The sequence below is a fragment of the Odocoileus virginianus genome, chromosome 33 (assembly GCF_023699985.2).
Source record: "Odocoileus virginianus isolate 20LAN1187 ecotype Illinois chromosome 33, Ovbor_1.2, whole genome shotgun sequence".
Taxonomy (NCBI): domain Eukaryota; kingdom Metazoa; phylum Chordata; class Mammalia; order Artiodactyla; family Cervidae; genus Odocoileus; species Odocoileus virginianus.
The window spans coordinates 3,156,451-3,177,345 of record NC_069706.1 but is presented as its reverse complement, the minus strand read 5'-3'; the positions used below and the strand labels follow the sequence as shown (position 1 = coordinate 3,177,345).

General features: G+C 48.4%; 1 protein-coding gene across 1 annotated transcript in view; it reads left to right on the top strand.

The window, feature by feature from the left end:
- Positions 1–20,895, top strand: part of ADCY9 (adenylate cyclase 9) — a 101,098-nt gene that overhangs the window by 60,511 nt on the left and 19,692 nt on the right. The window contains exons 3-6 of the mRNA XM_070460801.1: positions 3,886–4,076; positions 13,298–13,402; positions 13,970–14,187; positions 18,665–18,767. Of these exons, the coding sequence (XP_070316902.1) occupies positions 3,886–4,076; positions 13,298–13,402; positions 13,970–14,187; positions 18,665–18,767 (617 nt within the window). The remainder of the gene's footprint in view (positions 1–3,885; positions 4,077–13,297; positions 13,403–13,969; positions 14,188–18,664; positions 18,768–20,895) is intronic.

Here is a 20,895-nt window from a genome sequence, read left to right as displayed (position 1 = left end):
AGAGGGCTTAGGTCCGTCCACAATGTTTTGATGTTAACAAGATGGAAAATACTTTTTTTTTCCCCACCAAAACTTTTGGTCTTCTTAAGCAGAAGCAATAGATAGTTATGAAATATCTATAATTTTGTAGGCCGTGGTTATTTGGTAGATTAAGGTTGAACACTTATTTTCTGTGTTGACTGACTGCATTTAGTGTAAATAATCCTCATCACAGACCTAGTTAGGAGGAAAAATTTGTTACAAAGTGAAGTGAGTTTTTAGACTGTTTGGTTCTGAATTAGCCCAAACTGATGGCCTCCCCTTACATTTATTGTTTTAAGCTCCCAGGCGTCCGCTGTGTCACGCCTCTAACTCCCAAGGTCATGCCTCCAGGCATTCTTTCCTTCCTGATTAGTCTCCTCTTTTCTTTCGGGTTTCGGGTTGACACTCATGTCCTTGGTTCTTGGGTTGGGATATCGCCCTCCAGAGGAAAAGTCCTGCAGAAAAAGACTGAAATAAAGAGGCCAGAATCGTCTTTCTTTTTCAAAATGAACTTTGGCACTCACTCAAATTACACTCAGCTCACGAAAACTAGACACGAGTTGTGTGCAAGGCTTAGGTTTTCTCCTCAAAGAATTGATGCTGTAGTTAAAATTGTGGACTACGTCAGCCTCTTGAGCACATGTAGCCACAGGTGGCACTTCTGCCCGTTGGAAGTTCCGGGTACCTTCTCTAGCTGCTATGAAATTAAGCCAGTGGAAGGCATCCATGCTGGTGAGGTTCAAAGTCAATTACCAGGAAAGAATATAAGAAATCTTATTAATTGTTCTCCTGTTTACACTGTACATAAGAAAATAAATAATTCAGCTGCCTTATTTTGCCCTTCCGCTCAAAGAGAGCTGTCCTAACGAACTTGGACCCCTGGTTCTCTCTGCGTGGTTACTCATTAAATCCTTGTGTCTTATGACCTCTCTTGACTGGAGACTCTAAAGGGGTTGCAGCCCAGTCGCCCGGCCCAAGTACCTTCCCTGGGATAGCTCATATCCGGCCTGGCTGTGTCACACTTGCCACTCCGGTTTCAGCAGAAGGCTACACTTTAGACTTAAACTTTTCATATTAAAGCGTAAGTTGAACGTAGCTTAACTTGGTCACCGATTTGGTCACACATCCGTGTGTCTGTCCTTTGGAATACTAGCACTGCTGTGTTACTAATACAGGTTGGTCACTAGGGGCTCCCCAGAGGAAAATTCAAGTTAGGAGCAAATTCGGAGCAGTTATTGATTTAACAGTCCTCCAAATACTTTTGTACATAGAAGGAGCATAAAAAAAGAGTCCCAGCGATAAGCAGGCCAAACACACTGGTTGATAATAGTAGCTAATGTTACTGACTTTTTGCTGTGTGCCAGGCACTGCTGTGAAGGCCACACGTGTGCTAATCATTTAATCCTCGAGTCAGCCCTGTGGGGTGAGTCCTGTTCTCAGTGGGATGCAGAGCCATGAAGAGTCTCACCCTGTCACATGTATCGAAGGGATGGAGCCTGAAGCCCTGGGCTCTCCCGCCCTCGGAAGCCACGCGCCCTCACCCGTCACACCTGCCTGCCACGAAGCCTTCCTGCTGCCCCACACTTTGGGGAGCAGGTTTCTGCCCATTGTCTCCCACCTCCCTTGTCCCCTGACTCCCTCCGCACCCACTTGTGGTCAGTGTTTCCAGGGCTCCCCGGTTTCTCCTCAGCCTCCTGCCTGCTTCTTACACCTTCTCCCCATGGCCCCAGCGTGAAGGTTCCTGGAGTCGGCCCACCCAGTGCAGGGCATGGACTCCAGCCCCTCTGTGACCACCCCTCTCCCCCACATGTCCTCTGTTCCAGCCACGCGACACTCACCTCCATCCCCGACTCTGCCCACCAAACACTCCCTTTCTGGAGGCCACTTCCCCAGTTTTTCTGTCGACACCCACAGCCTGACCACGGCTGCCCCCGCCCCTGGTCCTGGCAGCTCTCACGGAACTGGTCTCTCTTTATCGTCTTCCTCAGCGTGGAGGAGACATCACCCAGGAGGCCTCCCTGAACCACTGAGTCTTTTTGCAGGGTGCACCCCATCCCGTGCCTTCTGGGCCTGGACCCGCTCCCGAGGTTCCCCTGCAGGAGCTGCCTGTATGGGGAGGGCTGTGGCCACTGTGTTCACACTTATCCCCCCAGCATGATCACAGTGCATCGTAAACAGAGGCTCCTGATACACGTTTGCTCGGTGAGTGGCAGCTCAGTAGCCACAATTCAGAGCGAGAACAACAACAAGCCTCAGGGGTGTCCCCCCGACGGCAGGCATCAGAGCTCGTGCTGTGGAGCTGGTGCTGGGCCCTGCATCCCCAGGCAGAGATATTCTAGTTAACGTCCCTCTCTAGTTTATGTGCAGTCAGGACTGTGACTAATCGTATGCATATTTGGGATGTATATTTTTTTTGGAAAAAAATATGTGGAAGTTCAGGACCTCAGGTTAAGAGTGAGCATTTGACACTCTCCTTGGAGTCAGTCAGCATCTGAAATTATTTATCTCAATCTTTGGATTCCCACCTCTGAGTTGGCTGCACTCCTGGGTGTCTTTAGGTGTCCTCGGCGTCCTTGACAGATTCTCAGAATAGTTGACTTAAAAACATACATGAGAAAAAAAGTACACCATACAGTATTTTACAAGGAGAGCGGGAGAGAAAGAAAGATGCAGTGACAAGATGGTTTAACTATACAATGATTAAGGATTATTGAGGAATTAGTCCCAGGGTCATTTGATTAATTTTAGAGTATTTATTAAATATGAATTGATTGCGAGAAACTTTGGATTCAGAAGTGTAGACACTGGCCACCTCTTGATTGAGTCTCTCCATGATGGCTTTTCTTTACCACCTTCTGCTGCAGCTTAAACTCTTTAAGATGGAAACCCTGCTTTGTTCTGATTTTATTCTCTGTGTACAGCATACACCAGGCCTAAAATAAATATTTATTGAATAAATCACATTGTCACTCCCTTTCATAAATTCACAGTCTGGGTCAAATTCCAGTAAAGACTAACAATGGATTTCTTTCAGTCAGGCTTGCTTCTTTTTCAGAAAGCCCTTGGGTTCCATCTGGAAAAGCTGTTCCTTGTTACCTTCCCAGCAGATAGTCCTGCACACCCAGAGCAGGGCCCACCACCCGTCACAGTGGCTTCCCGGGGGAGTGTATACTGCTACTGCAGCCTTTAGTGGGCATTGTAAAGTTGTAGGCTAAGTGTCCACTTAACCAGCTTTTTTCATTTGTTTTAAATGGGGATTTGGTGAGAGAATAAAATTCACATAGATGGCAGCTTGACATATGCTGATGTTCTTGCCATGAATGTCTGGATCCCATAGAAACTTGATGAATGTGAATCGAGGGAGGGCTGAGTTCCTTGATGGTGCACATCCTGGTCTCCCCCTTCAGGGTGGTTGGCAGTCCCTGATGTAGGTAACACAGTCTGTAATGACCCTCATGTCTAGAGTGGCCAATATGAAGATCAACAACTGGTCTCTCCAGATAGAAACAAACCCCAGAATTGTAGAGGGTCCACCATTAGTGGGCTCTGCCGCTGGCAGAAAGAGGCCATGAGACCCTTCCAAAGAGGGACTTTTAACCCCCATTTCAGTCCCAGAATGTGACACAAGCTGCCACCACTCAGAGGAAACACAGCTGGAAGACACGGTGTGTCCTAGAGGCGGGTGTTCTCCGTGAGGCTGTGCGTCTTTGGGAAGCTCACGGGTGCAGTAGTGAAAATATGACCTTTTCTCATTTTCACTTTACTCTCAACTTTGCAGGAGAGTGTCCCGCGCAGAGAACAGGACGGAGCTGTGCTTTGACCACCGCTGGTGTCACCTGTGCTGACTGTAATTTTTATCCATAGGTTTGAAGACATACCTGATAGCGGGTCAGAGAGCGAAGGAGTCTCACTGCAGCTGTTCAGAGGCCTTGCTTTCTGGCTTTGAGGTCCTTGACGGCTCGCGGGTGTCCTCAGGCCCTAGGGGACAGGGGACAGCGTCGCCAGGGAGTGTCAGTGACTTGGCGCAGACTGTCAAAACCTTTGATAACCTTAAGGTTAGTTTTTTTTTTTTCTACTTCTAAAACATGATATTTAATTCTGCAGTAGAACATGTGAAATAATAAGCAGCCTTCAGGTCTGTGGCAGAGACTTGGAATGCCCTTTTATTTTTTTTTTTTTTTAAACATTTTAAAATTTAGTATAAGGTTAGCAGCATTTTGCATTTTTAATATCTTTGCTTTTATGATATTCTATGCACCACCATTTTCTTTTTACACATAGACTTGCTTTAACTTGAGTTACTGTTTTCTTTCTCTATGAACTACGATGTCTTGGGGGCATTTCTGAAAGCTCACGAAACATGATAATAGTCAAGGTGATTCTCTCAGCGTCTTGCTTTGAGACCTAGTTCATATCTTATTTCAGAGACCACTTTCTCAAGTACTCATACGTCTCCTGAAATCCAGGGTTTTATATAATTATTTTAAGTTTTGTTGGTGTGGATAAAGTCCGTGCTGTATACCTCATTGGAAGAGTGCAGGCTCGCCAGGAACATTCTAGAAGTTCATCAGTGGGACAGAGATCACCTGGTGGTTGCATGGCTGCACCCATTCCTGTCCTAACAAACCACCAAGGAATTAACACAATGGGCCCCCGAGCCTGCAAAAGCACTCTAATACGTGAGTCGTTCCTCCAGTTGATGTAGTTCCCCCACTGTACTGATACCTTTTGTTTATTTTTACAGTTTACATATTTGCCGTTTCATTTTTTTTTTTTTAAAGAGACAGTTAAAACCTTTGCACTTCACTGTTCTGTGCTCTCGAATAACACTGTGACGTGTGGTCAGGATGATGGCCTGCCGATGTGGCTGTGACCCAGCACGCTCCCGTGTGTCCTCGTCCATTAACACAGTTGAAGGCTAGCGGTCTTGGTGTCTCATGGTGTGACACTGGGCTGCAGCCTTCAGCTTGTTTCACTTTGTTGGACTCCGTGGTGCCTCTCCTTCAGGTGCCGTGTGTGGCTCCCGTGCTCAGGTTTGTGGACCACACACGCATCTTTCCCATCACGTGCTTTGTTCCCTCGGGGCAGGGTTCCTCAGTCTCGACACCACTGGTGTCAGCTTCAGCCTCGACTCCATCGACACTCTGCGTGGAGAACTCCTGTGATGGGGGCATCCTGTGCACTGTGTGATGCTAAGCAGCCTCCCTGGCCTCCCCCGGCTGGAAGCCAGGAGCACCCCCTCCCCGCGGCCCCTCGGGAGGGAGAGGTAGTCACTCCCCGCTGAGGAGAGGGTGTTAGCCCCTCCTCCCGCACGCGCTCAGGCGGGTGTGCCACGGTGGGTGTGGCGGAGAGCTCTGCAGTGCCTGCACACTTGGAGCCAGCTCCTTTGCCTGGGCTGCTGTCTCACAGGAGTCAGAGAGAGGAACCCCGTCCCACCCCACCCCACCGCGCCGCTCAGCGGCCAGCGCCGAGCACAGGCCAGGCCGGCAAGAGCAGGGAGGGAACAAAGGCGTGGCTTCCAAGTCCGGCCTTCTTACTGGAGGAGCAAGTGTTTCCTCAGGCTTCCAACTGGACTGTAGTCAAGTAGAGAAGCAGCTCAAGCCAGAAGTAAGCGCTTCATTGCATCTGTGTGCCACTTGAGATGATGTATGTGCGTGTGTTTGTGAGGGCGGGGCCCTCGTGGACCTCACCGTGCCACACGCCTGCAGCATTAGCGACAGCAGTTTTGCACTCAGTTGCCTTACGAAGGTGCTCTGTCCTCCCGACAACATTTCTTATTCTGGCTATAAATCTACTTATATACTTGCGTATTTTGGGTCTGGTTAGGCAAAAGCAATTTAGCATTCTCTATTGCCATGTGTAAGTTTTCCAGATAATCTTGTGATCCCTGAAGGATCTCTGTGCCCCTTCCCGGAGGGGACGATGAGAGCATATGAAATATACTCTCACATTAATTTTGGGAAGATAACAGGACATCCCCATCCTGAGACGAGGACACCCTGAAGATAGCGTTCCTAGATTCACGGAGTGGAAGGAGCAAGAGGAGACAGGAGGCCTGGTCTCCATGCCAGGGTTTGCCACTCAGGGTCCCTTCTCATGGCCCTGCTCTGGGCCCTGGTTCCTGGGCGTCGGCTGGGCTAGGGCATGCGACTGAGGGTCACACGCTCCGGGGACCTGAGTGAGTCGCTGTGAACTGTCATCCTGGACTCAAAAAGCAGAACGCTGGGGTCTGCTGTAAAGAGTACGTAGATTACAATCTGACGGGCAAGGCCTCCCCTCCGGCAGGAGTCTCTGAACAGTGCACAAGTGCACGAGCACTCACTGGCCCCGGGTCTCTGGGAGGATTCCTCCTGTGAGCGGGCAACGCCTCACGTGGGCCCCTGGCCTGTCGCCTGTGTCATCCACACTACCGTGAGCCTTTCTAATTTGCTGGGTCACAGACAAGTTCCTCCCCATCCTTTCCCAGGATCTGCAGACTCTCTCTGTCCACAGTCTTCTTTCCCTTGGATGCTGCTGCCACCCTGGCCATCAAGAGTTGGCTCTCGTGGGCATTTCTATCTCCCTATATCCCCCTGACCCCTGCCCAGCACGGGAAACCCTGCCCAGCTGAGGGGGCCTGTCATAGAGAGGGTTTCCCCAAGTAGGTTCCCTTGAGCAGTGGTTTCTCAGGATAGCATAGGTGTCAAGTATGAAAAAAGTGTTCTGCAGTCAAGTCAGTGTGGGTTAAGGGACACTGAAAATGTCTCTTTGCGGAGTTAGTCATCGTGTTGTGGCATTTCTTAATTGTGATTTCAGGAGTCAGGATGGCTCTGGTTCATGATTCTCTGGCCTGGGGTCCCAGGTGTCCCATGGCTGGGGGTCTGTGGCTCATCTAACCCTGGAAAAAGCAACCTGATGGTGATGCCGACAGCAGCAATTCAACACACTAACGATGCTGTCGCCGACACCATCTTAGTCTCCTGACGCTGGCCAAGGCGTGTTTAGTTAGCCCAGAGTTGAGGTCAGAGAGCACAGGAAAGGGATAAGGTTTTTGATAGAGAGATTGATCATAAACTCAGCAGGGGAACACGGTGTTAGAGTGACTCAGCTGCAGTTTCAAAAAAGAACCAAGGACTTAGAGGAAAGTCCATGAACTCTTGGGGAGTGAATCCACGCGTCTGGTCCTGTCACGCCTCTCGCTTGTGATGCGCTTGCTTCCTTGTCCCCACAGACTCCCCTCTTCCTGTTGCCCTGCCCCTTAGTTTCCTGTGATTCCTCCAGCTCGTAATGCCGCCTCTCTGTCTCTGAAGTCTAGCTCAGTTAGTCTGTACCGCCTGGTTATAACACACGCAGCCTGAAATATGTGCTTTCATTTCTTTTGCGCCTTTCTGTGAGCTCTTTGCATGCAGGGCCAATGTGTTACATAACTTCAGTTTCTCCTGAGTGCCTAGCACGGTGCCTGGCATGAAGTAGATAAATACAACTTCCTTTTGGCTTTTTTAAATTTTTTAATGATGCACAGAGACCTGTAACTCTACAGAGCTAGACCGAGGGCTGCACTGGTTGCCTGGGCAGAACTGAACAGAGCCAAGGTGAATGCCTGCAAAGCTCTTGTTTTCTGCTCCTGTCACTCGTACCTCATGTGTCTGTAAGTTATCACCCAGTTCACAGCTGGAGAATTGCCATCTGATATTTCATAAGATAGTCTGAGTACGGTGATGACCTGCTATGAAACAATAGTGATGTCAGAGGTCAAGGGCTTTGGCCCTGAGGTTTTAGGTCAGAGGGAACCCTTCACACCCAGGTCTTGGCTTCTTGAGTGACTGGCTGTGAGTGATGCTGCTCAGGAAGGTCCTGGCATCACATATTGTGGGAAAGAGGTCCCCTAGAGCGCTGGCACTCACCCACTGAGCCCCATGAGCTGTGAGAGCATCTTACGTCGCCTCTGAAAGGCCTCCCCAGGAGGCAGCTGCTCGGCTGGTCTTCGTGCATTTGCCTCAGTCCCTTATTCAGAATCCAGGGCATGTGCTCACGGGGCCTTTCTCCCTGTTTGCAGTTGGTAATGAGGCTAGTGGTGTGGATTTGCCCATGTAGGGGTGATATTCATAGAGGACCTGTTCCAGCTCATATGGGTTATATTATACTTATATGACTCTTGTGGTAAAGAATCTGTCTGCCTATGCAGGAGAGGCAAGAGATGCGGGTTCAATCCCTGGGTCAGGAAGATCCCCTGGAGGAGAGCATGGCAACCCAGTCGAGTATTCTTGCCTGGAGAATCCCATGGACAGAGGAGCCTGGCAGGCTATAGTCCATAGGGTTGCACAGTCGGACATGACTGAAGCGACTTAGCTTGCACACGCACACCTGGGACCACCCTGCTGTTTCAGTTGCTGTGGCTTTTTAAATGACTCTAAGAAAATGATCTCCTCTTTTATCTCCTTGTTACTTATATGTGAAATCATTATGAATCATTATGTAAAGACTTTTATTTCATTGTATCAATAGATGGAAAAAGTAGTAGACTTTTCTCTTTCTCTGTCTGTGTGTGTAGTTTGTGCATGAGTGCTCAGTCATTTCTGACTCTGCAACCCCATGGGCTATAGCCCGCCAGGCTCCTCATAAATCCCATAGATATATGGGATTTTCCAGGCAAGAATACTGGAGTGGGTGCCATTTCCTCCTCCAGCGGATCTTCCTGACCCAGGGATCGAACCTATGTCAGTTTAGACATTAAGTATTTATTGTAAATAGTTGTCTGAGTTAATTGGTGGTGATGGTTGCACAATTCTGTGACTGTACAAAAGATTATTGAATTATATACTTTAGATGGTGAGTTGGGTAGATACAATGTAAATTGTACCTCCATGAAGCTGCTGTGCAAATAAGTAAATAGTAATCTGAATGCTGGCTCTGAAATGTGGATGCAAAGTAAGTATGTTTGTTTTTTTTAAAAAAGGACTTTTCAAGTTGCGTCTGTAGTTTTAGTTGTGTGCATGTTTCCTTCAATTAGGAGGAAGCACATCAAGTATAAATTGATAGCTCTTCCTTGTAGAAAAACTCCAGCTAATAGATTATAAAAAGAATGAGAGAAAGATGCTTTAGAGCATCACAGTAATAATTGCTTCAGGCAAGATCCATTGGTGAGTTCTAACAGAAGTGGATAAAAGTTTAAGGACAAACAGGACATTTGCATAGCCTCCAAGCATCTCCCCTCAGGTAGTTACTCATTTTAAAGGGAAGGATATTGAGGGAGTTCCCTGGTGACCTAGTGGTGATGGCTCTGCACTTTCACTGCCCTGGCCCAGGTTCAGTCCCCGGTCAGGGAACTGAGATCACCCGAGCTGTGCAGCTCAGCCAATATATGAACAAATAAAAGGAAGCAGAGAAACTTGGCAATGGAAAACCTAGCATAGTCCACCTTCAATGATGGTTAGCATCACGATGAATGAAACCCAACTGTGTTGTGTACCCCCACCACCGCATGTTGTGCAGAGAAGAGGTCATCCCCTCTGTGGGATTCTTCCCTCAAACCCTGAACTTCCATCAGCTTCTGAGAAAACATTAGATAAATCGAAGTTCAAGGGCCAGGACCCTTAAAAAGTGTCCGAGACTGGAGGAGACTAAGTGTGCATGGGATCCTGGAACAGGAAAAGAACATCTGAATGAAAACTGCATCAGGGACTTCCCTGGTGGCCCAGTGGTTAGGACTCCACAGCTGGGGCCACAGGTTCCATCTGTGGTCGGGGAACAAAGATCCCACATGCCACATGCCATGGCCAAAATGAATAAATAAATAAAGTAAAATATATGCAGTGAAAGAAAATCTGTTGCAAATAGTGGAATGAATCTTGACAAATCAGTATTTTTTTTTTTTTTTCAAATCTGCAGTGTGGTTAATAGTATGGTGCCAGTGTTAAGCTCTTAGTTTTGGTAACTGGACCAAGGTTCATGTAAGATACTAACTTTCAGTGAAGCTGGGGTTTTCGTATGGGACTCCCTGAATTGTCTTTCCCGCTCTATTTAAGTCTAAAAGTGTTTCAAAGTAAAACATTAAGTATACACATATAAAATATTATGTTTGTATTGTTTTGTTATAAATAGTTATTATTGTTAGATACTACACTACACATGAATTGAAATTGGAAGGTTAGTCCAGCTCATTTAATTGGCATCATCAGGTAGTAGAGTAGCACATGTAGGGGATTTCCCCAAATACCAAATATTTTCTTACTTTGACTTTCTGATGGAACTTTATCACAGCACAACGACACTCTTCTTGCCTTCTCAGCCTCGGTTATTAAACTCAGTGGTCGTTTAGGGCTCAGAAATCTGAGGAGGTTTCCGGGGTTCTGCACTCCCTGACTCGGAGGTTTTGTGCCTGGTTCTTACAGGTGTGTGTTTCATTTGTTTGTTACTTTGCCTCCAGTATTTGCAGGCTGTCCGCTTGCTGTTCTTACCGCTTCTGGATGCCTTTCATTTTCTGTAATAATTACTGCTTCTGTCTTCCTCTAATATGCGGCTTTTACTTTTCTCTAGGATTTTTGTTAACAGCAGTCATCCATTTGGGAGTGTGCATGCCTGTGCCGACCCGCTAGCTTGGGGAGGGTGCCTGGCCCTCCTGTGGCAGGTTGCAGCAGGCGGCCCCTGTTCACCCAGAGATGTCGCATGTGTGGATGGGGTCTGCACCTGTGACCCTGGGCCCTCGGGTGGGAAATGGGCCGATCACAGTGTTATGCAGTGCTCATGGGGACTCAGCACAGACCCCTGTGGGGCGTTCGTGCTCTTGCTGCGTGTGTGCTCCTGTCTGCCACAGTCTACCTGCGTCTCGAATTTCGGAGGCCCTGGTCCTAGGAGGCTTGCTGAGACTGAGCAGACAAAGCAGGACTTTCCTCATGTTTCCTCCTTGATTCTCAGAAGAGAGGTCTCCCTGTCCCCCTCCCCCACCCCTAACAGCTGTTGGCTTAGAGCTGGTTTTATCTTGTGAAGAGAAGTAGCCTTCTCTTCTGAAGAAAAAATTACCTTATAGCTCCGTGCCATACATTCTAAAGAGAATATAAGGTGTGTGTGTGTTGAAATGTGAAATGTGTTAAAAACAAATACAGAGGCACCTGGGTGCATTAGAGAAATAGTTACAACCTTCCCTCCAGAGCTTTCGTCCCGATGGGGGCAGCTGTGGGGTAATCTGGGAAGATGCAGAGCTTGCTTCTGGCTGTCTCCGGGGGAGCTTGGGTTTCCTGGGCAACAGCCAGCATACGCCTTGGTGAGAACAGTCCCTTGTCCCAGGGACCTTAGCTGGTCTTGGTGAAGCTTCCCTTGGTGCCACTTAAAGGAGCCAGGAGATGACTGTAACTGCCTGGGTCACTTCAGGAGAACGAGGCAGAGGCAATCAAAGTGCCAGGATTATTTTGGGTCCCCTTTGTGCCAGGAAAGGAGGCAGAGAGAGGCTGCTTTGTGGTGGTCAGGGGTCAGGAGCCCCGCTGTCTGACCCCTACTGTGGCCAGTCACTTCTGCCTTGCAGCAATGACAGGAGGATTATTAACAGAGATCAGGCACATGAGACCATGGGTGTTGCATGGATAAGGACCTGACAGGGTGCATTGGCATGTCCTAGGCACGGAGGCGTCTCCATGTCATGGCAGCTGCTGTCATTAGAACAGTGGCTTTGACCCACTGCGCCTTCAGAGAGGCTGCCCTGCATGTCAGCTGCTCAATTCAGGCGTGCCCCCAAATCCCCCAGTGAGGGCTTCCTGGGGTCAGAGTTGCTGACAGCTGCTCAAGAGGAGAGACAGGCCTTTAATGATCTAGCAAACGTTTCACAGGGGGTATTTGTGTGCTTGACAAAACCCAGTATGTAGGGTGTTTTAATCCAATTAAAACAAAGCTGGCAAATAGTTCAAGCTGCTGTGTGTCTAGGGGGCAGGGGATCAAACCCATCCACTGTTACTTGGTGGGACCCTCATGGAGCACAAGGGGCTCCCCCCAGAGATCAAGGGAATGTCAAGATACGAGAACATCTCCATCAGGGCAGACATATTTCTCTAAGGTTTCTGTTTCATTTGTTTTAATCTTAGAATCAATACAATTTCCCCCAGAAAAGAAAAGGGATTTGAACCCTGGTTTGTGAGAAATTTGAAAGCTCTGCCCTTTCTATTTGGTTGGCTAAAAAGTTCATTTGGGTTTTTCTGCACAATGGTATGAAAATCCAAGCAAACCTTTTGGCCAACACAATATTATCCAGGTCAGTACTTGTTTAAAAATTGAAGTATGGTTTTTGTTCAATATGATATAAGTTGTGCATGCTAAGTCTCATCAGCCGTGTCCGACTCTGTGTGACCCTATGGACTGCAGCCTGTCAGTCTCCTCTGTCCTTGGGATTCATCAGGCAAGAATTATAGGTGTACAGTATAGTGGTTGACATTTTTAAAGGTTATCTTCTCTTTGTAGTTATTGTAACTACAGGCTATATTCCCTGTGTGGCATCAATACTATACCTGGCAGTGTTGGGTCTTTTCGAGGTCAACTAATTCCTGCAAACGTGTGAGAAGGGCTAGGTCTGTTATCTCATCCCTCTGCTTTGCAAGAACAGCCCACCTTCCCAGGGAGCTTGAGAACCTTCACTTAGGGTTCGAGTATGGGTTAGCGGCTAGTTTAACAAGAGCTTTATTAAGATATGATTGATATACAATAAAATTCACCCTTGTAGAGCATCTAATTCAGTGGTACAGCCATCGCTACGGTCAATTTTAGAACATCTTCATTCCCCTGAAAAGAAATCCCACACCCATTCCAGTCACCCTGCATCCCTTAACACCTCTCATTCCTGTAAACCGCTAGTCTCCCTTCTGTCTCTGTGGAGTCACCTTTTCCGGACATTTTATGTGGATGGAGTCCTATGACACGTGGCCTCTTGCGTCTGGCTGCTTTCACTGAGCGAGTTTTCAAGGTTCATGCATTTTGTCGTGTATATCAGGGCTTTATCCCTTTGGAGAGCTGAATAATGTTTTGTTCTATGGACATCCCCCATTTCATTGATCCAGTCACCCATTGATGGACATTTGAGTTGTTTCTGCTGAAGAGCAGCCCCTGTTAGGGTACATTCACGTACAGGCCTCTGTGTGGATGTGTTTCCATTTTCATGCTGCCTGTTCCTCTGTAACTCATCCTGAGACGTTTGGTAAACTTTCCATTGGGTTGTGCCCTTCTTGAGTGACAGTTTGCAACAGCAGCGGGCTCATCTGAGTCACATAGTGAGGTTGTGTTGCCGAGTGAGCTCCTACGCTCTGTGCTTTTCTTACAGACCTGCCCATCGTGCGGAATCACATTCACTCCCAAGTCAGAAGCTGGTGCAGAAGGCGGAGCGGTCCAGAACGGCTGTCAGGAGGAGCCCAAGAACAGCGCTAAGGTACCAGCTCTCAGCCCTGGTCCTTGCCAGCGCCTCTCCCGGTGTGCCTACCAGAGGGGACGTCCCGTCGGGTCAGCTTCTCAGTTCCAAGGGTAACTCCTCCTGGGTGACATCACCGCACACCTTCTAGTCCTCTGGGTTTTGGACAGACGGATAAAGAGCAGGATGGATGCTGACCTGGTGGGACTCCCTGACGGCAATGAGGCCTGAAGGCGTGTGGCTGAGGGGAGTTAGGGAGGGTCCATGGGGCTGGACTCAGCGGCTGGTGGAAGGTGGATGTTGAGGAGAAGAGGGGCATCCTTAGGGTGAGAAAGAAGAAACTCCAGAGCTTCAGTCTGCCCCCACCTCCTTACTGGCCTTCCCTGCGATACCACTCTCCTGGTCCCCTAGAGGAGCGGGGGGAGTGGGGAGAAGCAGACGGTTGCTCGGGTTAGAGCAGAGGCCCAGAGGTGCAGGTTGCGGTGTGTGGGGCACAGTCCAGGGGCCTCTGGCGTGGCTGCGTCGGGGGATGGCGCTACTGCGGCCCACACGCAAGCCTCTGCGTTTGCCCCGCTTGTCCTGATGCAGGCCTCTGGAGGACCCAGCTCCAAAACGCAAAACGGACTTCTGAGCCCTCCCCCGGAGGAGAAGCTCACCAACAGTCAGACCTCTCTGTGCGAGATCTTACAGGAGAAAGGCAGGTGGGCAGGCGTGAGCCTGGATCAGTCGGCGCTCCTTCCGCTGAGGTTCAAGAACATCCGGGAGAAAACGGACGCCCACTTTGTCGATGTTATCAAGGAAGACAGGTAAGATGCAGCCAAGGTTTGCAGGTAGAGCCCCCGCCCCCGCTGCTGCTTTTCTGAGCCCCCTCGCCCCCCATGTGTTTGCCCTCCAGTATCAATGTGTCAGTAATTCGAAACTAACAGAGTGGATAATACAGAGGATTCCCTTTATTCCCCTTATACCCAGTTTACCAACGTTTAATGCTTTGCTGTGCTTGTTTCATCCTCTTTTCTCTCCCTGTGAAAGTTACCTGTTTTTTTTTTTTTTAAACCATTTGCAATACATTGGACACATTGTGCTCTCTACCCCTTAAAACTGTATTTCTTGAGGACAGGGGTGTTCTTGTATATGATCATAGTTACAGGCTGCAGTTCCTGTTCCGGTTTTGTGGGGTGGCCCCCTGCGTCCCCGACAGCATGTCCTCTCCTCTGGTCTGAGACCCAGTCCAGGGTCACGTACTGTGTTTATGTGGTTGTCAGATCTCTTCCATCTTCAAATCTGGGAGCAGTTCCTCAACCATCCTTCATCTTCCAAGACATTGACTTTTTGAAGCACGCAGGCCAGGCTTTTACATAAAATCTTCCTGAAGTTGGCTTTGTGTGATGTCCCTTGAGGATTCTGTCTGGACTGTGGGTGTGTCCATACCCAATGGAGGGGACTTGTCTTCTCCAGCCCTAGACCCAGAGGCCCGAGGCGCCTCTGTGATGACCTTCGTCAGGCAGTGAGATTGATCAGCTGGGCGAGTGTTGCCAGCTTCTCCAGTCTGTGCTTGCTGTTTTCTCCCTGTGACTAGTCAGCCACCCGTAGGATCATGTAGAGATCCCATTCCTTATCACACTTCACTTGACTCGTCTCCACTGATGACTCTTGCCTGTAATAGTCCTCACTGTGCTGGTCAGTATGGCGACTGTCCTGCTTCAGTACTGACAGCACGTTCATCACTTAACATTTGGCATTCAGCAGTGAACAACCTCTCCCCACTTACCACTTAATCTCTCCATGTATGGACATGGAAATCCATGTAGACCTGCATGGAGTCCTGTTTTACTTAACAGGGCATCATTGATCACTGTCCTAATGAGTGTGATGCCCTAGTCATCCTGAATCTGGCCATAGGAAGCCCCCATTCAGGCTGGCTCTTGCGTCCTTTTGACATAGCTCTTTCGTTTGTTTCATTTGTTTTAGCTCATTCATTTCTTACTTTCCAGCACAACAACTCATTTTCTATTTTCCCTGCCCCAGCACAGGCATTATTTATTTCTCCAAATAGCCCTGGCTAGTGAAAAAATGGTACTTAGATACATTAGTTATTAATGTTCGATTGATTGTCTTTGTATTCAAAGGCATACACTCATTATGTGACTTCATTCCTTTTGCATTCATTAGAACTTGTTCCGTGATTTCTGCCTGTGGTCTGTTTTGGTGAACGTACCATACACACTTAAAAAGAATGAATGCTCTACATTCTCAGGATGTTGCGATCCGTAAACCTCAATTAGATTCAGGTGGTTGGCAGCAGTGTTCAGATCATGTGTCTCTCTACTAAAATTTTGGGCTGTTTTTCTGTTGAGATAATTGATAAGATTATTATTATTTCTATCAGTTACTGAGATAATAAATAATCTCCAGCTATGGTTATGGAATTGTCTGTATCTGTCTCACAGAATTGTCTGTGTCTTTGTTTCTTTGTTTCAAGTATTTTGAAGCTCTTTTTTAGGTACACACATGCTTGTGATACATGGTAATACACACTGGTAATTAATCCTTTTATCATTTTGAAGTGTCTGGCTTTGTGCCTAGTAATACTCTGTCTTGAAGACTGCTTTATCTGATATTAACAGTCACTCTAGTTACTGTTTGCATGCTCTATCATTTTCCATTAAAAAAAATTCTAACCTGGGTCTTTATATTTGAAGTACATCTCCTGTGGGTCTTGCTTTTTAAATCACTCTGACAATATCTGCCTTTTTATTTTAATGTATTTTCTTTTTAGCCATACCTCTTTGCATTATTTTTCTTTTAGTGGTTGCTCTAGGCGGTCTTATATTTTTGTAGTCTTCCTATGGTTAATATTGTATCATTTCACTTTAAATGTAGAAATCTTATATCAGTATAGGTACATTAACTCTCCTCTCATCCTTTGTGTTATGGTTTTCACATGTTACATATATATACATTATAAACAACAACTTCCAATTCCAACCTCTTGGTAACCTCAGATTGGTTTCTTTTTTTGATTGCTTTTTGTTGAGGAGTGACCATGTTTTCCTGTTTCCTTGCTTGTCTAGTAATTTTGGATTATGTTGTGCACATTGTATACAAAACTCTCCATTCTGTTACATTCCTTTGAAGAGTATCAACTTTTTGTTTGTTTCAGCAGCCAGATAACTGATCTGAACTCAAATGCCAAACTCTGTCTCCCCTGAGCTGGGCAGTAGCTGTTCTTTTTGCCTATATTAGGCTGCTTGGAGTCGGCCACACACATGTGCATTTCAAGGGTCTGCCAGAGATGGGAGCAGAGCCTGTGTGCAGAATGTAGGGCTCCCCTTTCTCTGGTCCTCTCCTGCTGGGATGTCCAATCTCATTTTCCATCTGTGGGCATGCTCAACTCTGTCTCCTGGTTTTCCAAATCAGTGAGACTGGAGCTTTTCTTTCTGAGTTTTAGACATTCCTACATGTGGTGCTGACTAATGGCTCTCTGCAGATGAGAAAAACCCTCACAAATTCAACTTCTTCCAAATGTAGCTCCATTTTCTTACTGCCTCAGTCCAATTGCCAGTGCCTTCCAATTGTTTTTATATTTTGTTCAGGGTTTACCTTGAGACTCGGATGGTTAAGAATCTGCCTATAATGTAGGAGACTCAGGTTCGATTCCTGGGTCAAGAAGATCCCCTGGAGAAGGAAATGGCAACCCACTCTTGAATTCTTGCCTGGGAAATCCCACAGACAGGAGCCTAGTGGGCTAGAGTACCTAGGGTTGTCATGAGTTAGACACGACCGAGTGACTAACACCTCAGGGTGTGTGGTCGCTGTCTGAGAGCGGATTGATCCAACACGAGCTCATCCCTGTTCCCAGAAGCACTGGAATGGCCCAGTATTCATTTCACATGGGCAGCGCAGCTTACAGTGTGGATCCTGCCTCTTGACTCTTTGTGACCCCATGGACTATACAGTCCATGGAATTCTCCAGGCCAGAATACTGGGGTGGGTAGTCATTCCCTTCTCCAGGGGATCTTCCCAACCCGGGGATTGAACCCAGGTCTCTTGCAGTACAGGCAGATTCTTTACCAACTGAGTCACCAGGGGCAGGAGGCCTGGGTTCGATTCCTGGATTGGGAAGATCCCCTAGAGAAGGGAATGACTATCCACTCCAGTATTCTGGCCTAGAGAATTCCATGGACTGTATAGTTCATGGGGTCGCAGAGTCGGACACGACAGAGCAACTTTCACTTTGCCTCTTGACTGCAGAAGTAAAGCCATTACGTTTCCTCCTTGTAGCTGCTTTGTTGTTTTTCCCTCTGTCCACACTTACCAAGTGAAAGGGAAGATGCGGCGGGGGTGCGGGGGCGGTCAACACTTGGGGCTGGAATTTTTTTCTCTTCTGAGCCTGAGAGCCAGTAAGGAATCTCACACTTAGCACCAGGAGTCCAGTCTGAGCGTGGAAAGGAGGAAGTGCAGTGACCCTTATTGTGTGTTGGGTGCCTGAAAGGCACTTCATGTATTTCATCTGCTTTAATAATTCTGGTAGTTACTGTGTGAAGCAGAGAGACATCCCACAGCTATATTTTCATTTTAAAATTATATTAACGTCCCTTTAGACTTATAGTAATTTTCTGCAGGATAAAAAGGATATGACTGTTTGCTAGCCTTCTGTAAAAGAATGAGAGTCACGTAAAGGAGGCTTGATTTCTCTGCTATTAAAATCATCGAGCATTATCATTTTTCAGGTTTCACATGCAATCTGCATATGTGACAACAGCTCCAAAATTACACTGACTGTAAACACAATTTTGTGATAACAACCTGTTAGCAGTGACGGTGGTAATTACTGTCAGTGCTCTGAGTGACAGGACAGCCGGTTCTGAATTATGTGTGCAAGGAAGCCTCCAAATCAACATAAGCACGATCCGTGCAGGGACCTGCTGGTCCTTCAGAGGGGAGCATTTCATGGAACAAAAAAAGCTGCCGCCTCCTTCTAATTCTGGATGCCAGAAGATGTTTTCAAAAGCACAGTTCTAATGCTATGTGTTATATTTGTGGTGAATGGGCATTCTTTCATGGAGGTGCAGCCTGAAATGGGATTCTGTGTAGAAGCATGAAGGACTTTCCAGAGAGTTCTGAAGGGGTGGTTGAGCAATGTCTATTGTGCAGTGACTTTCAGGTACAGTCTTGGTGACACGCTCCACAAATGGCATCTCAGTAGCTGATTGTGGTCCTGTGGTAGAATAAATGTGACTATTGTGCTGCATGTTGATTGATTGCATTTATCATCTCTTCTAGCCTGATGAAAGACTACTTTTTTAAGCCACCTATTAACCAGTTCAGCTTGAACTTCCTGGATCCGGAGCTTGAGCGGGCCTACAGGACCAGTTATCAAGAAGAGGTGTGTGTTTCCTCACAATTCTACTAAAGACATGCAGGTTTTACTAAGTAGCTCTCAGTCTTGTGCTTGGGCAGCCTTTTTTCATTTTCCTGAGCAACAGGAAATTGAAGGCTCATTTTGATCTTCCACAGTCTGTATGTAAGCCCTGAATTTCATCTGTATGTGAATTTATCACCACAAGGGAGGAAACCCTAAATCTCTCTATAGTAACTCAGGTCTTGGTCTCCTTCCCCTTCAGGTGATGGGTGCCCAGGCTCCCCGGCCGTGCTCCAGCCCCTGGAGGCCTAGTATGGGGAGGGGGCTCCAGCCGCACGTGTTCTGTTCTCCAGCGGCACTTTTCTCCCTGTTCCCTGTTGGCTTTCTTCCCACTGAGATGGGACAAGAGTCAGAGGCCTGCCACCTCGCTGGGCCTTCCCAGGTGTTTCAGGGCTGAGCTCCCTTCCACTGCCCTCCCCTGCCTTAATTCCTGCTGTCCTGTAACTCTAAGCCCAGACGTCACTTCCTCCAAGAAATAGTCCCTGACTGCGGACTGGATACCCCCCCCCGCCGTTACACCATATCTTCACAGCTGGAATCCCTTTTTGAAACCTCTTCTTGTGGGACTGTTGAATCATATGCCTCCCTCCCTGGACTCTCAGCTTGGGGAGGCAGGCAGGAGCCCATCTCTTATTCTCTACTCTGTGTGGTATCCGGTCCCCAAACCTGCAAGTGCTTGGTGGGGCTTGATAGGAGCAATGGACAGACGCAGGAGCCTAGAGCCTGGTTTGAGTTACAAGCAGCCAGCCCCTTGCAGTCTTCACAGACCTAACCCGGCTTAGTGTTACAAGGTCAAAAACACATACCCTCCCAGCCCAGAGCCAAAAGGATTCCTCCTTCGACTTCCATTTGTTCATCCAGAGGATTACCCCTTAGTGCCTGTTGCATCCAGGGCCCGACCAGGCCCAAAAGTCCTGGTGAAACAGACAGGGCAGGTCATGCCTGTGGGATTGGATTTCATGAGCCTCTTGGGACCTGAATACCTGTGAACACCCCAGGCAGGGCTCCTCATGTGGACTTTGGAGTCAGTTGATTGGTGCCTGGAGAGCAGAACATCATCTCATTTAGTCCACATAGCAGCCTTTCAAGCAAGCTTACGATGATCCCCATTTTGCCAAAAGAAAGCCAAGGCCAGGGAAGGCTGAGAGGCTGAGACCCCATCGCCAGAGTGGAACACCCCCCAACCCCTGTGCTGAGTGCAGAGTCTCCCTAGAAGCGGGCACGGGCTACCCACCCCTCTCATCACCGGATGCTCCCTGAGCATCCTGCTCCTGGGACTGAGGCGGAGAGATGACAGACACTCTCGGGGAAGCAGTAACCTGGCAGAAGTCAGACCCCAGACCCCTGGGTCCCGGAAGGCCCTCAAAGCACACCGACCCCAGCTTGAGGGCCTAGAGGGAGCCGTGTCAGTGGGAGGGCTGGCAGCTAACCCAGTGAGGGAACGTCCCAGAGAGGGGCCAGCAGCTACAGACCTTGGAGATGAGACAAAGCCTGGGTACCTCCAGGGATCTGGGGGCGCTTCCATCTGGCAGATGGGGTGGAGGTGGCAGGTGGGCAGCTTCCTGCACGGTGGACCTTATGCCAAAGGCCAGGAGAGCTGGGAAGGATCCAGAACAGGGGGTGGCACCATCAGACTGTGCTGTGTAGAGGTCATGTGGCCGAGCCATAGAAGGTGACGGGAGTGGATGAGCCTGTAGTCTGGGGCGCAGGTGGGGTGCTGCCCCTGAAACTTGGGGCAGGGTGGCGAGGACGGGAGGGTTGCAGGAGCAGCGGAAGGCTCCAGGCCATCCCCACTTAGGCCCCTACCACACTCAGCATTTTCCCAGTGAAGCATCACCGTCGCCCGTAAGGTGTTGGTCCAGAGTTCATCCTTGTTCCCAGATAAGGAAATGAGGCCCAGGGATAGTAGGTGACGCGGTCAAGGCACCACAGCCCTGGCCGGGCTCCTTGCCTGTGTGACCTCGGGTAGCCCCTTGCCTTGGCCTCTGACCTGTGCCCCCAGACGAGGAGCATCTCCTCCTCAAGAACTGTGTGAGCGTGGAGTGAGGCCGGTCCCCGCAAGGGTCCACCTGGTGCCTGGGGCTGGCCTCTC